At 45.5% G+C, this 22,181-nt stretch overlaps 1 protein-coding gene across 1 annotated transcript in view; it reads left to right on the top strand.

Annotated features, from left to right (window-relative positions):
- The first annotated feature begins 308 nt into the window (after positions 1-308).
- Positions 309-22,181, top strand: part of LOC140395587 (somatostatin receptor type 2-like) — a 42,077-nt gene continuing 20,204 nt past the window's right edge. The window contains exon 1 of the mRNA XM_072483551.1: positions 309-1,770. Within this exon, the coding sequence (XP_072339652.1) occupies positions 570-1,703 (1,134 nt within the window). The 5' untranslated portion in view covers positions 309-569 and the 3' untranslated portion in view covers positions 1,704-1,770. The remainder of the gene's footprint in view (positions 1,771-22,181) is intronic.

Raw genomic sequence — 22,181 nt, 5'->3', positions numbered from 1 at the left:
CCCGCCCCCCCCCCCCGCACCCACACCTCCTGTGTGTCAGTCAGTGGCAATCCCTCTTGCTGTTGCAGGGCTTGTCTGGGGGCGAAGAGAGTGAAATGCCGAGATTGACCGTGAGTTTTGTGTTTTTTTGCTCCCTGTGTTGCCCACGCCCAGCTGTTCTGGGATCGAGCCTGGCCACCGTGTGACAGCCAATCCTGCCCCACTTCCAGCCTGTGTCAATGTGGGGGGGTGGGAGGGGGGGGGGGGGGTCCTCTGAAGACACCTCCACCCCGCCACTGGACACGAGGTCGCTGGGACCCTGGTTGTCGGGAAGGATGGAAGAATTGGAATGGCAATCGGTGCTTGAAAGCCGATTGGTGAGAAGCTGCTAAACTGTGTGTGTGGACAGAGCTGCGGAACCGACTCGGGATCTCCTGGCTGATTTTGTTTTTCAGTTGAAGGTGGCTATTTCTCATTGCACTGGTGCAATAAGTGTGTGTGTGTGTGTGTGCCGACAGTAAAGCTCTGTCTTTTGCTGCAGGTGTTGTTTCTGATGCTCAGCCTGTAGCCCAGGAGCCTGACCCAGGGGAATGGCTTTGGACGCCCCCACCCCGCTCAGCAGCACCGCCGGCTGGATCCTGGACACCTTCGAGGGGCTCAATCTCTCCACCGAGATCTACTCCAACCTGACCCCAAACGCCAGCAAACCCTCCACCCAGCCGGACGTCGACATGAGCGGCAGCGTCTTCCTGCCCTTCATCTACTTCGTGGTGTGTGTGGTGGGCCTGAGCGGCAACACCCTGGTCATCTATGTCATCTTCCGCTACGCCAAGATGAAGACGGTGACCAACATCTACATCCTCAACCTGGCCATCGCCGACGAGCTCTTCATGGTGGCACTGCCCTTCTTCGCCACCCAGGCGGCCCTGGCCCACTGGCCCTTCGGCCAGGCCGCCTGCCGGGTGCTGATGACCCTGGACGGCATCAACCAGTTCACCAGCATCTTCTGCCTGACCGTGATGAGCATCGACCGCTACCTGGCCGTGGTGCACCCCATCAGGTCGTCCAAGTGGCGCAAGCCGCGCCTGGCAAAGCTGGTGAACGGGGCGGTGTGGTTCATCTCGCTGCTGGTCATCCTGCCCATCATGATCTACTCTGCTGTGCAGACCCGCAACGGCAGGAGCAGCTGTACCATCACCTGGCCCAGCCAGAACCCCTCCTGGTACACCGCCTTTGGCATCTACACCTTCGCCCTGGGCTTCTTCCTGCCCCTCACTATCATCTGCCTCTGCTACCTCCTCATCATCATCAAGGTGAAAGCCTCGGGCATCCGCGTGGGATCCTCCAAGCGCAAGAAATCCGAGAAGAAGGTGACCAGGATGGTCTCCATCGTGGTGGCCGTCTTTGTCCTCTGCTGGCTGCCTTTCTACATCTTCAACTTCCTGCCCCTGGCCGTGGACGTCAAGCCCACCCTGGCCATGAAGGGCTTCTACGAGTTCGTCGTCATCCTCTCCTACGCCAACAGTTGCGCCAATCCCATCCTCTACGCCTTCCTGTCCGACAACTTCAAGAAGAGCTTCCAGAACGTGCTATGCCTGAAGAAGGTGAGCGGCCTGGACGAGGTGGATCGCAGTGACAGCCGCCAGGACAAGTCCAGGCTCCAGGATGTCACCGAGACTCAGAGGACTTTACTGAACGGCGATGATCTCCAGACCAGTATTTAAATGCTTCAATGGCAGGCGGAGATCACCTTTGGAGGAGCTGGGCGCCCTTCTCCAGTGCAAATGACAGGTAAAGCTTGGCCCCAAGGCTCTGTTGACCCAGTCGTGTAAGCTGACTTGAGGATTCACAAGGCTGCCCAATTTACTGCTCCTGAAACTGGATTGTAATGTGGGCAGTTATGGGATGTCCCCCCCTCCCTTCCCCAAATTCTAATTCCTATTATTTAATTGCACACACGACCCCTTCACTCCGCGGTGCCCTGGAGCTGCATCAACTTTCAACAGGAGCAACATTGCAGACTGGACTGGTTGTCCCCAGCCCAGCCGCCGGGGTTCAATGCTCCGTCCTCACTGTAACTGCTTCATTCTCCGGTATATTAACAGACTGCCTTCCGTGTTAAAGCTCGCCCATGACAACCACATGTGTGTCCCCCGTCCCCCCCCCCCCCCCCCGCCGGCAGTGTGGTGTTAACGCAGCAATGCTTCAGCAGAATTCTCCCCTGCACCGGCTTAGTATTTGGCTGTTTCAGTGAATTTCGTCTTAATGGGGACCTGGGCGATTTAACCCAACCCTGTCGCCCGCCTGGGCTGGTGACTGACTGGATTCTGTCTCGGGTGCGCAGGACCACCCCCCCCCCCCCCTCCCTCCCTGTCCAGCAAAGCACACGACCTCTGGCTGGATGTCGGAAACAAAAACAGGAAGTATTGGGAGTGCCCAGCCGGGCAGGCAGCATTGGTGGCGAGAGAGCGAGAGAAAGAGAGAGAAACAGCATTAACCTATATATCAGCCCAGGCTTTTCGCAAGTAACTGGAGAGTTTGCATTATGATGGGGTGAGCTGCAGATCGATTTAATTCTCTGTGAATCAGTGAACAGGTGGTCTGTACTTTATCTGCATTATATCGTTTGAGACATCTTCTGCTTTCCCCAGAAGCAGATTTGGATGCATTTCAGAAATAATAAACTGGTGACTATACTTAACCAGGACAGGTCTCCTTTCTGTGACCTGGCTTTGAAAAAAAAGCTTTAATTTTCACTAATCGTACATTTTTATCTAAGTGAAATTAAGAAGTGACGACCCGATTCCCATATTTAGATAATGACAGAATCTTGAATGATGAATCACCCCAACCATTCCCAGGAGCCATCTTTCCACATTCCGATAGGAACGGGGCAATGTTAGAGAGAGAAAGAGGGAGAGAGTCCTCCAAGTTATGCTGGGTTAAACTTGGTATGTGACATGCATTCGTAACCACGAAGCCACGCTAATGATCCCTGTAACAATCATCAATGGCATGTAACTCTTCCTATATTTGTTTTTGTTGAACCACTCTAAGATTCGGTGGGTGAGGTAGTACACAAAATAATTCAGGCCCGAGGGATTGGGACAAACCCGAAGCACTAGTACCCACTGAATGATGGATTCAATCTTAACTGGTGAATTATTTTTGTTCCTGGTTAGTTTATTTATTTTTCTACACCCAGATCCTTCAACAGTGCATTACAACCCAAACCCAAAATAGTGGAACAAAATGGCTTCAGGTCAAGCCCTGGAATTAGTTGCAACTATATTGTGTAGCCCATTTTAAAAGCGAGTGTTTCCCTGTCAACTTCTTGGCTCCTTTCTTTAAAGTCAGTTTGTGGGAGAGTTGCAGATGGGAGAAAACTATTTTGTGGATTAAAATTGCCACTAAAATACAACGTAATTTCTGAAATTTCAATGAAATACTTTCATTTTGTAATAGCTTCCATATGTGCATGAGAATTGCCCAGGAAATTAAATCTCTTCAAGTTGATTTACCTCGATGTTGGAGCCCCAAGTGGCCAGTAAAAGTGTGTAGGAGTTGCAAACTAGTTAATAACATGTCTAAATTACAATCATATAAAAAACTAAAGATTTTCAAGAAATTTAATAGATGTACTCTTATTACCAGTGATTAGGGGCATTGTATTATAATTCAGAGATTGCAGCATTCTTTACCAGACAGGGTCTGTACTGCATACAGATCTTCAGTTAAAATGATGCCCGCATTAGATAATGAATATAAAGTTCTACCACCTTTTCACAACATGCTCTCCCATGTCTAATGCTCCACGATCCAAAAACTTGTCTTCCCATATTTATCGGTTCCTTACAAAGGTCACAGTGTTTCAAATGTTGACGATTGTAAAAGCTACAACTACACACACTGAAAACAAACATTACTCTTGCATACAGTAGAGGCACATTTAGCTTTGACAACAGAAAGTTATGCTGGTTAAGAGAATTTGGGGGACTACAGTTTGTAAGTTTTTAAAAATCTTGCTGACAGAAATTGGGTTGTAGTCCATCCGGGAGAAAAGGGAGTCTCATTTCATCAATGGCTACTTACGATTACATGTGTTGTGAATTTTTAGGGTACAATGCCAAACTATTCCAACTGAGTCCATTAATACTGACGCTCTTGTTCAGTTTCATAAGAGGTTGCACTGTAAAGTAAGGCCAGCGTTATTGCAGGGATGCAACTTGAATCTTGAGATTGATGCTTTTTTTCTTGGTGCCTGAGGTGTGAAGCTTTTTTTAACGATATATTTTAAATTATATTTTTGCATGGATCGAGTCAACCTGTTGGTTAGAAAAAATTTATTTGACAACGGTTACGTCCTGATAAATGATTGTTATTTATTTTATTTAAAATTTCAGTTCACCGTCATTGCTCCAGAGGAACACCCTAGGTACTGGGGAAGCGGGTCATAACTGTCTCCAGCACTCCAGTGTCCTTCAGGTCAGGTAGTGCGACAACCCTGACCAGAAACCCATTGCATCTGTACTCATCCATATGCTGCCTGGCAGATAAGATCAGGCTGCCAGAAGTGTGCACCATTAACCATTTACATTGAAAATGGAATCTCTGGCAGGCAGTGGGAATCTGAATTTAACAACTTTTATTTTACAATTCCATACATTTTTAGTTGGTTATTTTTTGGGCTTATGGAAGCTACAACACAAAAAGAATATGTTTGAACCATCGGTCCAGTTAGCAGGGGAATAAGAATAACTTTATCAAGGGAATGTTAATAACTTCACTACCTACGAGGCCAAATTCCTTAGTAAAATAAAAGTATTAACAGATAAGTATAACTTTTTTTAAAAACAAGATAATTTAAACTGGTCCCATCTGAAATAAACCCAAGAAGTACTGTATTTGTATTATGATTACTGCCTACTTACTTCAATACATCTCCGTGGTAAACATGGAGGTGACCTGCACCTTGCCTTTCCCCTAGTTTTTTTGTGTGTGATAAAAAGAATAAAATATGCAATATTTTGAGCAAAGGACGCAACTTCAAACAAATGAACATTTCTATAGCAACAAAGAATATTACTTAAGACCTCAAAGGAACAGTCCTAAATCAATTAGGGGCAGCACAGTGGTTAGCACTGCTGCCTCACAGCGCCAGGGCCCTGGGTTCAATTCTGGCTTTGGGTTGACTATCTGTGTGGAGTTGGCACGTTCTTTCCATATCTGCGTGGGTTCACTCCGGGTGCTCTGGTTTCCTCCCACATTCCAAAGATGTGCAGGTTAGGTGGGGTTACAGGGATAGGGTGCTCTTTCAGAGGGTTGGTGCATACTCGATGGGCTGAATGGTCTCCTTCTGCACTGTGGGATTTCTATGATTAGGTTGATAATCTTGCCCTGAATCAGGTGTACATGCTTTGCCCTGTGTGAAGCATAACCACTCCAATTTTGAGTTGGATATCAAAGTTGCAGCGTTTGATGATGAGATTACCTAATTGTGGACCCTCCGCAGACAATTCACATTCAAAATAAATATAGTCCCACATTATTTAACATTACCAAAGGCATTCTGTCCTTCACTCTTTGTCCCATTGCTACCCAATTCTGAACTAACAAGTACACACACATTCTTTCTGGGAAAAAAATGTCAAGCTTTGCGAACTTAGAGCAACAGCTTTATTTTAAGAAATTCAGTGCATTACAAGTGAAGCCCATGTTACTTTAAATATGTCTTCTGGTTGTTATGAGTGTCTAGAAGAGTGCCAAATTATCCCCGGTGTTCAAAAGATGTTTGACAGCTAGAACTGTAAGAACAATATTTTAGAAGAGGTAAAAGCAAAGAAGGAGAGAGGACTACGCTAATCATTCACCAAAGATACACTGCGGAGTTCCATTGAGGAAGTGAATATTTCACTTGAAGCTGCAGTGGAAACCATTGGAATCCATTCTGCAATTGACCAGCGAGAGAGGTTTTTGATTCTAAAACACAGTTAAAAGAAAAACATTTTTTGAACGACTGAGGGTTTTCTGTATATTCATATAAAACATGGATTTTCAATTAGGGAAATGTGCAGATTAGTCATTTTATTAATTTGTGACAATTTCAAGTGAATTAAAAATCTGTCATCTTGCAATAAAGATTTTGGTTTTGCTGGAGAAATTATACTGAGCTTCTCAAATGCCAAATTATATAATCTCTGCAAGTATATGTATTACATGTGCCTGAGACTATATTTATAGCTCCAAACTCACATATTAAATATGCAGACACTTGGTTCATGTGGACAAGAATTCTTAACTGTGTTCCTATGCCATTAGGATTGGCCGTGGAATGTAAAAAAAATGTATTGTGTAGGATGTTTTCATTTTTTATTTTGTTACATCACTCAATTGCTTTATTGCTCTCAAGTTTGTTTTGGGGGAAATCCAAGTTTTAACAGTGTCTTGTTATCACACACATACATATATGCCATCGGCATGATGGTTGCCCAGTGCCATAAATCACCGTAGAACTAATAGTCTAAAATACACTTCAAACTTTCCAGGGAATAAGTTCCATACAATGAAAGACGACAGCCCTATGATGATCAACTTCAGTCTGGTCTTGAAACAATTAAGTGTCAAGGCCATCACCATGTGCTCAGTAGATAGGTTTTGTTGCACTACTGTGATAAACCTCATAGAGATTGATGAGTGATTTCTCATGATCCTCGTGAGTGATGTACTGGGGCCAATCCTCCACATCTGCATCAAAAGGCTTGAGTTTCCCAAATACAGGCATTTACAGGTTTCCTTTGTGCTCTTCTTACTGGAGGCGCTTTTCTTTTAAGAGGGCAGTCTAGAATCCCGTTCTTGCCCCTCATCGGCAGTGTAGTAATCCAGGAGACACAAAGATAAAGGTGAAACTAAATTTATTTTATCTCAAAAGTAAAGCTGCACCCATGGCATACAACATTAGTGTCCCAGTCCGGTACTAACAGGAACTCCCAGTCCGGATCTGAGACGGGATTTATAAGGGGTTCCAGCTAGACAGGCCTCAACTGGTTACTATGGGAACTCGTACTCAATGAGCCCTACAGGGAGATCAACGAGTGATTCTTCATGATCCCCATGAGGGTTATCATAGCTACGATCTAACGGTTCTTTAAGAAGCCAATCATAAATACCTTGGGCGTGATTCTCCGTCCCGCTGCACCCGTTGGGAAATCCGCGGGCGTGAGTGCGCTGCCGGCGATGCGGAGGATCCCGCCGATGGAGAATCCAGCCCCTTGTATGTTGAGTTTCACATCACCCAATCATTTCATTCTCTGTACATAGAGTATTCAATTTTCCAATAATTCACTGCCACAAATACCACGGAAATAAAACGTATTCTAAATCATATATGCAGTATTTTCCATGAGCCATCCTTTCTCCAAAATGTACTTACAAAGTAAGAAATGCTTTCACTATTGTAACAGTAAGAGGCACACGTCAGTGAATTCACATACATTAATCTGAGGATTCAGATCACAAATCTAAACTACAAAAATGTCATGGAATGTCATCTGACCCACTTGAAGAATAATGTAGTTTAGGATTTCCACAAGGTATTCAATGGAATGTCATAGAAGCATTTTCACTAACATTAAAGCTGGGGGAATTGAAGACCGATTAATGACCTGATTCGGAGATTGGTTAGGCGATAGAAAACAGAGATCAAGTGTCTGTGTACTTGAATTAGAAGGAAGTGATGAGTGGAGTTCCATGAGGATCGGTGGCCTCAATTTTTCACTACATTTATTAATGACTTGGATAACACAATGATACTTCCATGTTTGCTAATGACGCAGAGATTGGTGGCATGGTAAGCAGTGCAGACAGGAGCATAAAATTGCAAAGAAACATTGAAAAGCAGAGAGTGACAAACAGTGTGAAGTGCGAGGTCATCCATTTTGGACCAAAAAGGATACATTTTCTGATTTTTAAACAATGGTTAAATCTAAGAATGGATCCAAAAAAACTTAGGAAGTCATGTACGCAGATCACTAAAGTATACATGCCAGGTAGAAATTTTATTTTTTTAAATTGGAATGTTAAAGGAATAAGGATGTTTAGTTGCAGCTTTACAAAGCCTTCGTTAATGAGTGCTGTGTGTAGTTAAAGAAATGGGGCTGGATTCTCCATCAGCAGGATCCTCCGCTTCGCCTGCAGTGCCTTCACGCCCATGGATTACCCGCAGCGTGGGCGTGCCCACAGTGGGAAACCCCATTGGCCAGCTGCTGGGATGGAGGATCCCACCAGAAAAAGAGTGCGGCGGGACGGAGAATCCCCTCCATTGAATCTTAGAATGGAGAAATTGGCATTGGCAGGAGTGTGTATTCACCAGCATACTACCAAGGCTCCAAGGAGCAAATTATGTGGAGAGATTACATAAACTAGGCTTGAAGTTACGGGAATATTGAGATCAAAGAGGTGATTTTATTCAGGTTCTTTAGGATTCTGCAAATAATTGATAGGGTAGATCGAGAGAAGGATTTTCCTGATGGTGGGGAAATAAAGGATAAGATGACAGGCCTTAAATCAGAGCCAGCCCATTTAGGATAGAAGTTAGGAATATAGGAACAGGAGTAGGCCATTCAGCCCATTGCGCCTGCTCCGCCATTTAATATGATCATGGCTGATTGGACACTTAAATGCATTTACACCAACTCTCCCCATAACATTTTACTGTATTGTTAATCAGAACTTTATCAATCTCTGCTTGGAACATACACAAGACCTGAGCTTTTGACTGCTTAGGAAGCACTTCATGTAAAAGATGGTAGACGTATGGAACAATCCACAGACTCTCTAAAGTGCATTAGGAGGCCATTCGGCCCAACGTGCCTGCACCGACCCTCTGAAAGAGCACCCTACCCGAGTCCACTCCCCCGCCTGATCCCCATGACCCCACCTTACCTGCACATCTTTGGACACTAAGGGGCAATTTTTTTAGAATGGCCAATCCACCTAACCTGCACATCTTTGGACAGTGGGAGGAAACCGGAGCACCCGGAGGAAACCCACACAGACACGGGGAGAACGTGTAAACTCTCCACAGACAGTCACCCAAGGCCGGAATCAAACCCGGGTCCCTGGTGCTGTGAGGCAGCAGTGCTAACCACTGTGCCTGCCACAAAAAATGTAGTAGACGGTGGGTCAATTAATTTACATCTGAGATTAGTAAATCTTTGTCAGCCACGGGTATCAAGGAGCCAAGGCGGGTGGGTGGAATTAGGATAAAGGTCATCCAGGATCTCATCGAAAGGCAGGGCAGAATTGAAGACCTGAATGGCCAGCTCCTGATCCTATCTTCCTGCACGAACTGCCATTAAGCTGCACTCTTTTCTCAATTATGGAAGGAACTCGGAATCTCACTTGAGCTTTCTGGTTTCAAATGGTATATGTAGTTGTACTTTACCTGTTCAACTTTAAGTTTGTTGTATTAGTGCGAGCTGGTGAATTAATGGGAGAGCGAATAATAAGACCAAAGTTTCTGTAATTGGAATAGAGTGATTTACAATTTATAGAAAGAGGAGACAAATCAGTTCATTGATAAGCTGCAAAATAAGCTTTAAATTTGCGTTTTTTTTAGCATCTATGTTGGTGTTTGGATAATGCACCTTAATTAAAATTAACTATTTTAATTATAAAGAATTGTAATTGGTCGAATTGATAAAAGTTCAACATAGATTTGGTCACGCTACTTTTATTTATTTTTCTATGATCCTTGGAGGATAATGACAACCAAATGTATGAACACACCACATACGTGTTTGCAAATGAAAAGATTCCTTCTATATATTGTGTCAGTAAGATCCTTGACCCTGATGATTCTTATGCTGCATTGAGGTCATTGCCTATTTACATAAACCAGATTATTTATATTACTGAAAACCCTTTTCAAGTGGCATGGGGGAACAGTGGTTAGCACTGCCGCCTCACAGCATCAGGGACCCGGGTTCGATTTCGGCCTTGGGTGACTGTGTGGAGATTATACATTCTCCCCGTGTCTACGTGGGTTTCCTCCAGGTGCTCCGGTTTCCTCTCACTGTCCAAAGATGTGCAGGTTAGGTGGATTGGCCATGCTAAATTGCCCCTTTAGTGTCCAATGATGTCCAGGTTAGGTGGGGCCACGGGGTTAGGGTGGATGAGTGGGCCAAGTTAGGGTGCCCTTTCTGGGTGCAGAATCGATGGGCTGAATGGCCTCCTTCTGCACTGTAGGGATTTTACGATTCTATGATACACGATTGTGCAGTACAGCTTTTGAGAGTACGGTTGTGATGACAAAAGACAACGGGATGTCAAAACAATTTTATGATTCAGAATCCTGCACATTTAACTTTTTCCAGAATGAATAGTACTTCTCACCTTTAACACTGAGCTATTTCTGAGGGATCTGATAAGTTAGATAGGTAGGTAATTAGCCATTATCTATGGTTATATATAGAGATCTGATAAGGACTTATATTAACACAAACCTTTCTTATAATCAGTAATTGCAGTTATTTCTGTTTTGAGAGGGAGGGCTTGACCCATAAAATGTCACCTTCATGGTATTCCAGTCATACAAGCTGCAAGCATCGAGTGACAAAGGCCCCATTCTCAATCAAAGTACATTTTAGGTTCAATTTTCAAAAATTTAGGAATTAATTTTAACCTGATCATATCCCAAGATGATTTACAACTACTGGAAGTTAGGACATTATATAATGAACTCTACTGACGCAGGTGGCATAAAAGGGAACCATCCAAATTGGCCTGTTGACAACAGACTTGAAAATACGCAGGACAATGTAGGAAATTAAAATGTAACCATGGAGAAGTGCAACATTAACATTGTAGGGGCCACCTGGATGCACCAAATGTGTGAGTTTGCACAGAGACTTCCCTCTCCGCATTTCCGCCCCCCCCCCCCCCCCCCACAAGGACTTACCCTTTTTCTCGGTCAGCCTCTGCAATGTTTCTGGTTGGCACCATTCCAAATCCAAAGCAGTTTCCACGTTCTTTATTTCAGTGGATGAGTTTGAGAATGGAATTCCCTATATTGCTCTCCGGAGCACCAACTATCCCCGGAAGGAATGTTTCATCCATATCTCTGATTAACGTGTAGTCAGAAATGATTCATACAGCTGATTGTGAGATGCTTGAGTTACAAAAGCACCTCCCCCCCAAAAAAAATAAAGGTGTGCTTCGCAAATTGGCCCATTGGGCATTGTAGGACTTCTGTATAATCACAACTGTTGACGGAAAGGCTCAGAGCTACGACTTTTCAAGGAACTTTCCACTTCAACCTGTCAAAGTCTTCAGCTCTGGATGGAGTGGACATTCTATTTTTTTACACCATACAACAACTGAGGGATGTGGAGAGGCGATAAAAGTGTTTGAATGGCTGTTGTGACCTGAAAAATGTTTGCTTATTGCCCAACGACTGTATGTTAAATAGTTTCAGTGTTTAATATTTGTTTTTTTAAAGGTACCACCATCTGTTTTATATTTTGTTGCCTGTGACCAAGATGTGATGTGTTTGCTTCTCACATATATTTAACTCTATATTGTTGCAGTTTTGTACATTAAAAAGTGCAAATAATTTTCAACCTGAAGAAGTGAATTCTGCAGCATTCATTTTAACATTGGAAACATGGTGCATCAGAATTACATTTTATCACCTAGAGATCCACCTCAAATGGAAGTGAATGGTGGTCTTGTCACTTCTTTTTTTGTAATAAACAATTTTATTAAGGTATTTAGGTAAAACAATGACATTGTATAGTACCGTACAAAAGGAAAAGCAAGTAACACATAGTGCAAACCACGACTCCATTCTCGCAAGGACCTGCCTAAACCCCCCCCAACTCTACACTACCCTAGCCCCCCCCAGACTGAGCCTGGCACACGTTGTGGTCGTGTTTACTCTGCCCAGAGCTTCTGCCCAGATGCCATCCTCCATCTCCACCCCCCCCGAACTCCTCCTCCCACTTAAGCTTCACGTCATCCGTCTGTGTATCCTCTGTGTATATCCTCTGCTCCCATTAGTTCTTTGTAAATACCTGAGACTCTACCCTCACCTACATCTCCCCTAGAAACTACCCTGTCCTGCCTCCCCTTTGGCGGGAGGCGTGGGAAGGACGGCACCAGTCAGCGCACAAAATCGCGCACCTGTAAGTATCTAAAGTCATTCCCTCCCGCCAGCCCAAACGTCTCCTCCAATGCCCTCATGCTCGGAAAGCTCCCTTCCAGGAACAGATCACCCACCCTCACAATCCCCGCCCTCCACCACAGTCGATACCCAACGTCCATGTTCCCCGGGGCAAATCGGTGATTGCCACAGATTGGGGTCCCCACCGATGCTCTCACTTCCCCTATATGCCTCCGCCACTGGCCCCAGATCCGCAAAGCCGGCACCACTATAGGGCTACTGGAGTACCGCGCCGGTGGGAGCGGCAGAGGCGCCGTAACCAGGGCCGCCAAACTGGTGCCCCTACACAAAGCAGCCGGTCTTGTCACTTCTATTGCTTTCTGGACTTTGGGCTTCTTGGAAATACATAATAATTATAACATGGAAAACAGGACATTCAGCCCAACCAGTCATGTTGGCATTTACCCTCCACGTGAGTCCATAGTCCTAATTACATTTATACACCTTATTTCCACAGTCTTTCATCCACGTAATCTTAACATACTTTCTGCTTCAACCAATCACACTGCCAGTGAATTCCAAAGCTCCACAATACCCTGTATTTCTTGTTTTTTGTTGTAAATCTACTAGGTTTTGGTTCCTCAGTTTAGACCTTTAACTATTGGGAACAGTCTGCTTCTGAGTATGCTGTCCCATCCATACATATTGTAAACACTTATGAAATGAAATTCGCTTATTGTCACAAGTAGGCTTCAAATGAAGTTACTGTAAAAAGCCCCTAGTCGCCACATTCCGGCACCTGTTCGGGGAGGCTGGTACGGGAATTGAACCGTGCTGCTGGCCTGCCTTGGTCTGCTTTACAAAGCCAGTGATTTAGCCGTGTGCTAAACCAGCCCCTCGTAGGTATACCATTGTGGGTAGCAATGTTGCTTCACAGCGCCAGGTTCGATTCCCGGCTTGGGTCACTGTCTGTGCGGAGTCTGCATGTTCTCCCCGTGTCTGTATGGGTTTCCTCCGGGGGCTCCAGTTTCCTCCCACAAGTCCCGAAAGACGTGCTTGTTAGGTGAATTGGACATTCTGAATTCTCCCTCAGTGTACCCAAACAGGCGCCGGAATGTGGCGACTGGGGTCTTTTCACAGTAACTTCATTGCAGCATTAGTGTAAGCCTACTTGTGACAATAAAGGTTATTATTATAATATTGCCGTATAATCTCCATTATTCTAACAAAAAAAGCTTTGATATTTCACACCTTCCTTTGTGTTTGAATTTCTTCATATGAAGCAGCATCCTAGAGCATTGTACATTTGTAGAGGCTTAATACCATTTTTATATTGTGGCCAAGACTGCTCACAGCACTCAAACTGAAGTCTGAGGATTTTATGTGGGTTTGCCTTTACTTCTGGGCTTTTATATTTTTTTACTACTTGTAATAAAAGTAATAAAAGACTTCTACAAAATTGCTTTCCAGCCTTATCAACGTGACAGGCTATCTTTAATATCGTACAAATCTGTAACCCCCAAATCCCTCTGCTCTTCCACATCGTTGAACCTATCTCTAGGCATAGTTTAATTACTGTTCATTTTTCCCCCAAAGTGCATCATCTTTAAACTGATGTTGAATCCTATCTGCCACTTGGCTGTGAACATATATTTTCTTTTTAACTGGATGTGTAGTAATTTTACCTGAATTAGAAACCCAAATATTTTCCCCAATGTAGCTCCTCAGTTAACTAGCCGAGATGAATCCTCTTCCTTTTTAAACATGGGTGTTACATTGGCCACTCGCCAGTCTCGTGGCAAACATCTGTACTTCTTTTAAAATATATATTTTACTCAGGCATTTATATAAACAAACAACAAACAAAACAAATAAGATCAGAAGTAAAATTGTACAACATCATAACTAACCAGCACCCACCCTCCTTCTGCCCTTCCCCTCTTCCCATTGTGCCTCTCCCACTTTAACCCCCTTATTCTCCTCCTCCCCACCCTCCCTTTGCTGACCCCTCAATCCTTTAAGAAGTCAATGAACGGCTTCCACCTTCGGGCGAACCCCTCAAGACGAACCTGATACTTTCCAACCTCAGGAATTCCTCCAGGTCACTCACCCACCCCCCCTGCTTTCGGCGGCTCCGAGTCCCTCCACCCAAACAAGATCCATCTCCGGGCTATCAGGCAGGCAAAGGCCAAGACATCGGCCTCTCTCAACCCCCGGATTCACGGGTCTTCCGAAACTCAAAATATCGCTACCTCTGGGCTCGGGGCCACCTTAACCCCCAACAACTCAGACATTACGTCCGCAAGCCCCTGCCAGAACCCCTTCAGTTTTGGACATGCCCAAAACATGTGGACATGGTTCGCGGGCCTCCCCACGCACTGCTTACATGCCCTCAGACTCCTCAGGTGTGTGAAAACACGTGACTGTTGACCGGTCTATTCAGCCCCCCCACGTTCCGCGTAACCAGCCTGGTTGGATGCTCCTCACTCCCTCCCTTGCTGATCAACCATATCCCTTTTTGGTCCAGCCCCGGCAGCCCTTGTCACGCAACGCTTGAGGCCCACCCTCGGATGTCCATTGTCATCACTCCTTTTCCAACTGCGCCACCAAGAACACATCTTTATCAGCACCCCACCCAAATCAAACAAAAACCTCAACCTCCTCCCCTCCACCAACCACCTGACCACCGCCCACTGCGCTCCCGTTAACTAGCCTGCCCAGCTAACTTGGCGGCCCCCGCCAAAGACCTCCCAACCTCCTACCCCCGATTCCCCTACCCCCGTCCGCACTCTCTAAGAAAACAAAGAAACGATGGAACAGAAAAAGGTTCTCTCACCCTTAATACTCCCCAAGCACCCTGTCACCAAGCCCAATAATACATCCCAACAGAGAAAAAAAACTCCAACAACTGCCAACAAGAAACACCTCCTCACACCTCCTCCAAAGTTCAATGTCCTCCTTCTCCTGCCAGTCTATTGTCTCTCAAAAATTCCATCACCTCCTCTGGTGTACCAAAATAGTATTCTCGGTTCTGGAAAGTCACCAGAGGTGGGCTGGGTTCAGCACTCCAAACCTCACCCCTTCTTGAAGAGGGCAGCCTAGACCCGATTAAACCCGGCCCTCCTCTTTGCTAGCTCAGCGCCCAGGTCCTGGTACACCCGCAGCTCATTCCCGTCCCAGGCGCACTTCCTCGTCTGCCTCGCCCATCGAAGAATCTTCTCTTTGTCCAAGAAGCGGTGCAACCGCACCACCATCGCCCTCGGCGGCTCGCCCGCTTGCAGCCTCCTGATCAGTGCTCTGTGTGCTTGGTCGACCTCCAGAGGCCGGACAAAAGCTCCCTCCCCCATCACCTTTTCCAACATATGTGCTGGACTCCGCTCCTTCCATGCCTTTGGGCAGCGGCTGCCATTGCGAAGAGCTGCTGGCTTCTGCTGGGCCAGCAGGGCTGATGCCCGATAACTAAACCCAAGATGAGCTGGCTATGTAGAGGCGAGCCCACCCTCAGCAGAAATTCCAACGCCTAAAGTTAATTCTGTTGGGTCCTAGTGTTTCACCTTCATTTAGCTTACTTAATTTTATTTTGTCCACCATAATGTTGCTCTCATCTTGCTCTCAACCTCTTCCAGGACTGACCTCTCTGACCTTCTACTCTCTAGTCAAGACCCGTGGAAAGGTATGGGGCGGAATTCTACGTTCTTGAGGCTAAGTGCAGGCGTGAACGGAGAATCTGTGGGAGTTTCATGACGGGAAAATCGGCGCGAACCCCTCACCGATTCCGGTGAGGGGCTAGCACTGGTGCCGCGTGAAACGCCCGTGCACCGTTCGGAAAACGGGCGGAGAATCGCCGGGTCACGAGCTGCGCATGCTCCACCCAATCGCCGATCCCAATTTCAGCGCTGGGCTACGGACAATCCAGCCCATGGTATATAAATCTAGCATATATTGATCATCTTCTACAAACTGTCAATGTTCTCCTCTTGGACGTTTCACGTCAGTTTTCACAATTCTTATTGATATACTCAGAAAATATCTTAATCTTCATAACCAGATCTAGAAACACTTCTCCCCTTGTGAATTGACTAATGCACTGCTTTAGGAAGGAGTCCTGCAGTTTGTAGGAATTCTATTCCAACTTCTCCATCTCCTCCCTCTGTCTCAATAAATAAGTAACAAAGATCTTCCAGCACAATAACTTTGCTTTTCCTAACCCTACTCTCTAATCTGATTATAGATAACTTCTGTAGTTTCTTTGCTCAATTTGGAAACCTGGGATGCACCCCGAGGGCAGCACGGTAGCACAAGTGATTAGCACTGTGGCTTCACAGTGCCAGGGTCCCAGGTTCGATTCCCCGCTGGGTCACTGTCTGTGCGGAGTCTGCACGTTCTCCCCGTGTCTGCGTGGGTTTCCTCCGGGTGCTCTGGTTTCCTCCCACAGTCCAAAGACGTGCAGGTTAGGTGGATTGACCATGATCAATTGCCCTTAGTGACCAAAAAGGTTCGGAGGGGTTATTGGGTTACGGGGATAGGGTGGAAGTGAGTGCTTAAGTGGGTCGGTGCAGACTCGATGGGCCGAATGGCCTCCTTCTGCACTGTATGTTCTATGTTCTATAATGTCACAAACCGTTTTTTTAAACCTTTGAGCTGCAAGGAAATTGCCCTGTGTATGCCTCTCTGGTTTACAGTAACCCTCTTTACAACACTAATTCCTTCTACCACCAACATTGGCACTCCTCCTTTCTATCATTCCTGAATATATTACATTCTGATATGTTTCTTTTTTATTCTTTACAAGTTTCACTCAGATTTCTATTCATGCTATTAAATCTAAATCTTACTGTAAAATAATTGCTTCCAGTTTGTTTCTTATATTCTGTGTGTTATAATTCATACATTTGAACCATTGTTTGCTTTTTAAAACTCTCCAAACTCTCAAATCTTGATGGGGCATACACCATTCTCCTCCCTTGTGTTGCCATGTTTAGATTCAGCTAATTTGTTCTACTTAATGTTACTTACAGTATCAGTTAGTCCACTAAATACTTCCTTCCTCCATTACACCCAATTTCCACTCTCATCGATCTCCCATTTTAGAAGTCCTTACTTTCGCTCCATTCACACCTCACTCTGATGTTCTCTGGTCTATGCTGAAACTCTCCCAATGATTTCTCTTAATTTACTTTTCAGACACAAGCCGGCTTCCACTGTCCGGTCAGCCCCACTACACGGTAGCTAACTGACACCGAGGCTGCGACCTACTTCCAAGCTGGTTGACACTTCACTGCCACTGGCCTGGAATCTGGGCAGGTGGACAATGAAAGTGCCCCAGGTTGCTTTCTAGTCATTGCTGATTCTTCTGGTCAGGTGGCTAAGTGAGCAGAGTCCTAGTTCACATATAGAGAATAAGTTTAACTTCGACCAGAGCAGAAAGCTATGATGCCTTTTCCACCAGGTGAATGTGAGCATGAAGAGGACTAGGAAACTGACGAGGCCCTCCAAGTAAGTTTATTTACTTTTATTTAAAAGGGAAGAGATTCAAGGACTCTCTTTCTTATTTGTTACAATCTTCACAGGGACCAATAACTTTTCAAAAGAGATTGGAACTTCCAGTTGCCAGCTGAATGACACAAGATTTCATGTTTTGAAACTTTTACTGTCACCTATGACTACACAACACAATTGTCCAAACACTATGCTCCTTACATAGACAGCTTATACTTTAAACAATAGAGAGCGACATTTGTTTTTTATACTTATAACCAATTGCACTCTCCATAGTTGCTCCCAGCTTCCAATGGATTCCTGTATCCCAGTTTCACCAAATAGTAAGTTTTCAGAGAGTTTCTTAAAACTACCACCAGCAGTAAAGTCAGTGACAATATTCCTCACCAGCGTGGCCAGGGTAGGGCAAATCTCTCAATATCCTTAGAAGGTGGCAGGATGCACTTCCTCAATTGGAGACCATCTCCCTCTTGTACATGTCTGTGGAGTCCACAATTTCTTTTCTCTGCTGACCAAACAGAACTGGTCTTTAAGATTCATTGGTTTGTAGGGAAGCCTGTAACCTGATCTCAAAAATGGCTTTCACTGCCTTCTTCCCCATGACAACATGAAACATATTAACGTTGCATCTGGGTAGAAATTATAATTAGCTATCCTTGGTCACATCTTCTTTTCATTTTAGAAATAAATGACCAGTTTACAGCACAACTGATTGCAACATAATACCTATAACACCTTTCTGGGACTTTGGGTGACTCAAACTTTACCCATGTGAACTCAAAGACTGCTGACCATCAACTCCCCCAAGCCTCCACAACCCTTACCATGACTGTCCCACCTTCTGTCAGAGTGCCATCCAGTGATCTAGTTGTGCTGGCAAACCTAGCTCTAAACACACCCCTGGCCACAACAGGAGCCCCTAGACCCCAGACCTCAAACCCCAGGCCTCTACAGGAACATTAGGAAGGACGTGCTCAGTTGCCCTCCACTCATCCACAAACTTACCCGTTGGTCACGAGAAAATCCTCAGTCCTGAAGCCCTGCACTTTTGTGTTTGATTGTTGGCAGCTGATGCTCCTAGAGTACAGGCACACCGGTCAAGCATCACGGTTTGCTGGACTAATGCACAAAGCATCCTCTGAGGTATGGCAGGTGTGCCCACAAAGTGCTCTCACAACTAATTCCTCATTTGAAATAGCCTCAACTTCGAAGCTGGAGGCTGCTCACAGTCAAAGGGAGTGAATTTGAATTTCAGGAGAGAAGCCACAGCAGGTCTCAGTCCGGTAAGGGTCTGGTAGGACAGACAGGCTGCAGCTGTAGTTGTCCCAGTTATGGGTTTCCACTATATTTAAAGATGACTTGAAGACCTCACAGATCCAAAACCTCTCAGCACCCCATCGTCCCCCCTTCCTGGCCCAGGGCAACCACTGGCCTAGGAATCTTCAGCCGCCTGATCAAGCTCAACCCCCTGAGGGGACGCCCCTGCTACCCTACCCCTGCAACCACCCCACACCCCCAATCCACCATCCAACAAAGCAATTTAAACTTTGGATGGTCCTGTCAGAAAAAGCTATGAGAAATAAAACCACTTGTATCTACTGTGTAACTATTCTAAATACCCACACTGATCCCCCACACAACTCCCACACCCTCCCCAAGGTGTTCCCTACCCCCGACCCTCATGGCAACCCCGACCCCCATTGGGCTCCCCTACCCCCAAACTGTGGATTCCATTCTCAACCCCAATCTGACCCAAACCCCACCCAACTCGGCTGGACCAATCCCCCCCCCCCCCCCCCCGCCCCCACTTGACCCAGCCTGATTCTCTGGCCTGTGACCTCCTGACCTGCAACCTACACCCCGACCCCTGACCCACTCCACCAGACTCTGACCCCAGACCCCCTCAGTTAGACTTTCCCTTTCTAAAACTCTGGTTACCCCCTCGGCTGGAGTACTGTGTTCAGTTCTGGGCAAAGGGTGTTCGGAGGGGTGTCAGAGATTAGAGGGAGTGAAATAGAGATTTACTGGAATTGATCCAGGACTGAACTATATGGGAGTTGCAGTGGGTACTCTCCTTGGAGAAGAGTAGATTTTCTAAAGGCGTTGAAAACCATGAAGGGTTTTGATGGAATAAATAAGAAGAATCTGTTTACAGTGGAACAAGCGTCTGTCAGCTGAGGGCACAGATTTAAAGGCGATTGGGAAAAGAGTCACATTTTTCTGAAGAGTCAGTGGTGGTGATCAGGAATGCATTGTCTGAAGTTGACGAATGTGATATAAAATAGTTACTTTAGAGATATTAGTTACTGTAATGTAGAGATAGGCCAGTCTCATTCTGGTGAGTTCACAGACAAAGGATTTCAGACCGCATGGCAAAGCAAGGAGGAGGTGTGTCCACCAAAGGAGGAGAAAAGGATGCTGGGTAATAGGGGCCAGAGGAAGGGATTGGAAGTGAGCCAATCAGAATATATCAACAGGTCAGGAGGGATATAGGATGACCTATGGGAATCGTGTATGTGAAACTTGATGCCATTTGAATGTATCAGTACAGACTCCTTTGTTCTACAGCCTCACTTGATTCCAGAAGTGTACGAAGCAGGATGTGCTTTGTGCTCCTGAGAATTGAGGAAAGCTTGCAAGCTAAATAAAATAACTAATGCTGTACCTGCAAATCCATCTCGACTTTTATTGAGGCCAGACTGACGGGTAAAGAAATTTGGGATTTGACAAAGTGTTAGTGGAAGCAGATTCAATTGTGCCACGCAACAGGAAATTGGATAATACTTGATCTGCAAAAGAAATGCATGGAACTCTATGGGGAAATAGCAGGGGAGTGGGACTAATTGGATAGCTCTATCAAAGAACAAAGAACAATACAGCACAGGAACAGGCCCTTCGGCCCTCCAAGCCTGTTCTGGTCATGATGCCACCCTTGGCCAAAACCCTCAACACTTCCTACTGTCATATCACTCTATACCCATCCTATCCATGTATTTGTCAAGAAGCCTTTTGAACGCCGTTAATGTATCTGCTTCCACAACCTCCCCTGGCAACGTGTTCCAGGCACTCACCACCCTCTGTGTAAAAACCTGCCTCGCACATCTTCTCTAAACTTTGTCCCATGGGCATTAAACCTATGCCACCTCCACCCTGGGAAAGAGTGCCAGCCCATCCACTCTATCCATGCCCCTCTTAATCTTGTAGACCTCTATCAGGTCAGCCCTCAACCTCCGTCGTTCTAATGAAAACAGTCCAAGCCTATTCAGCCTCTCCGCATAGCTAACACCCTCCCGACCAGGCAACATCCTGGTAAACCCCCGCTGCACCCTCTCCAAAGCCTCCACATCTTTCTGGTAGTGTGGCGACCAGAATTGTGCGCAATGTTCCAAGTGCAGCCTTATAAAGGTTCTATATAACTGCAGCATGACTTGTCATTTTTATACTCTAATGCCCCATCCAGTGAAGGCAAGTATTCCGTATGCTTTCTTGACTACTTGTCCACAAGTGTTGCTACTTTCAAAGATCAGTGGACCTGCATGCCCAGAACTTTCTGACTTTCTATATTCCTGTACCAGCCTCCCCGAACAGGCGCCGGAATGTGGCGACTAGGAGCTTTTCACAGTACTTCATTTGAAGCCTACTTGTGACAATAAGCGGTTTTCATTTCATTTCATTCATTTCATTTCATTTCATTTCATTTCATTCCTAAGAGTTTTGCCATTTACGGTATATTTCCCCTCGATGTTAGACCTACCAAAATGCATTACCTCACATTTGCCTGGATTAAACTCCCTTTGCCATTTCTCTGCCCAAGTCTCCTACCTATCTATGTCCTGCTGTATCCTTTGACAATCCTCAACAGTATCTGCCAGTCCACCAACCTTGATGTCATCCATGAACTTACTAATCAGACCAGCTACATTTTCCTCCAAATCATTTATGAATACTACAAACATCAGAGGTTCCAGCACAGATCCCTGTTGAACATCACTAGTGACAACCTTCTATTCAGAAAAACACTCTTCTACTGCTATCCTTTGCCCTCTGTGACCGAGCCAGTTCTGTATCCATCTTGCCACCTCACCTCTGATCCTGTGGGACTTCACCTTTTGTACCAGTCTGCCATGAGGCACCTTGTCAAAGACTTTATTGAAATCCATGTAAACAACATCCACCACCCTCCCCATATCAATTATCTTTGTCACCCCATCAAAAAACTCAATCACGTTAATGAGGTATGACCTCTCCTTCAGAAAACCATGCTGCCTATTGCTAGTGAGTCCATTTGTTTCCAAATGGGTATAAATCCTATCCTTGAGAATTCTCTCCAATAATTTACCTACTACCGACATGAGGCTAACCGGCCTAAAGTTTCCTGGATTATCCCTGCTACCTTTCTTTAGCAGCGGTGCCACATTAGCTATTCTCCAGTCCTCTGGGATCTCACCTGTAGCCAATGAGGTTACAAATATGTCCTCCCTTGCTTCCTGCAGTATTCTGGGGTAAATCCCATCTGGCCCAGGAGACTTATCTACCTTAATGT

This window comes from Scyliorhinus torazame, chromosome 18 (assembly GCF_047496885.1).
Source record: "Scyliorhinus torazame isolate Kashiwa2021f chromosome 18, sScyTor2.1, whole genome shotgun sequence".
NCBI lineage: Eukaryota > Metazoa > Chordata > Chondrichthyes > Carcharhiniformes > Scyliorhinidae > Scyliorhinus > Scyliorhinus torazame.
This window is presented reverse-complemented; position numbering and strand designations above follow the sequence as displayed.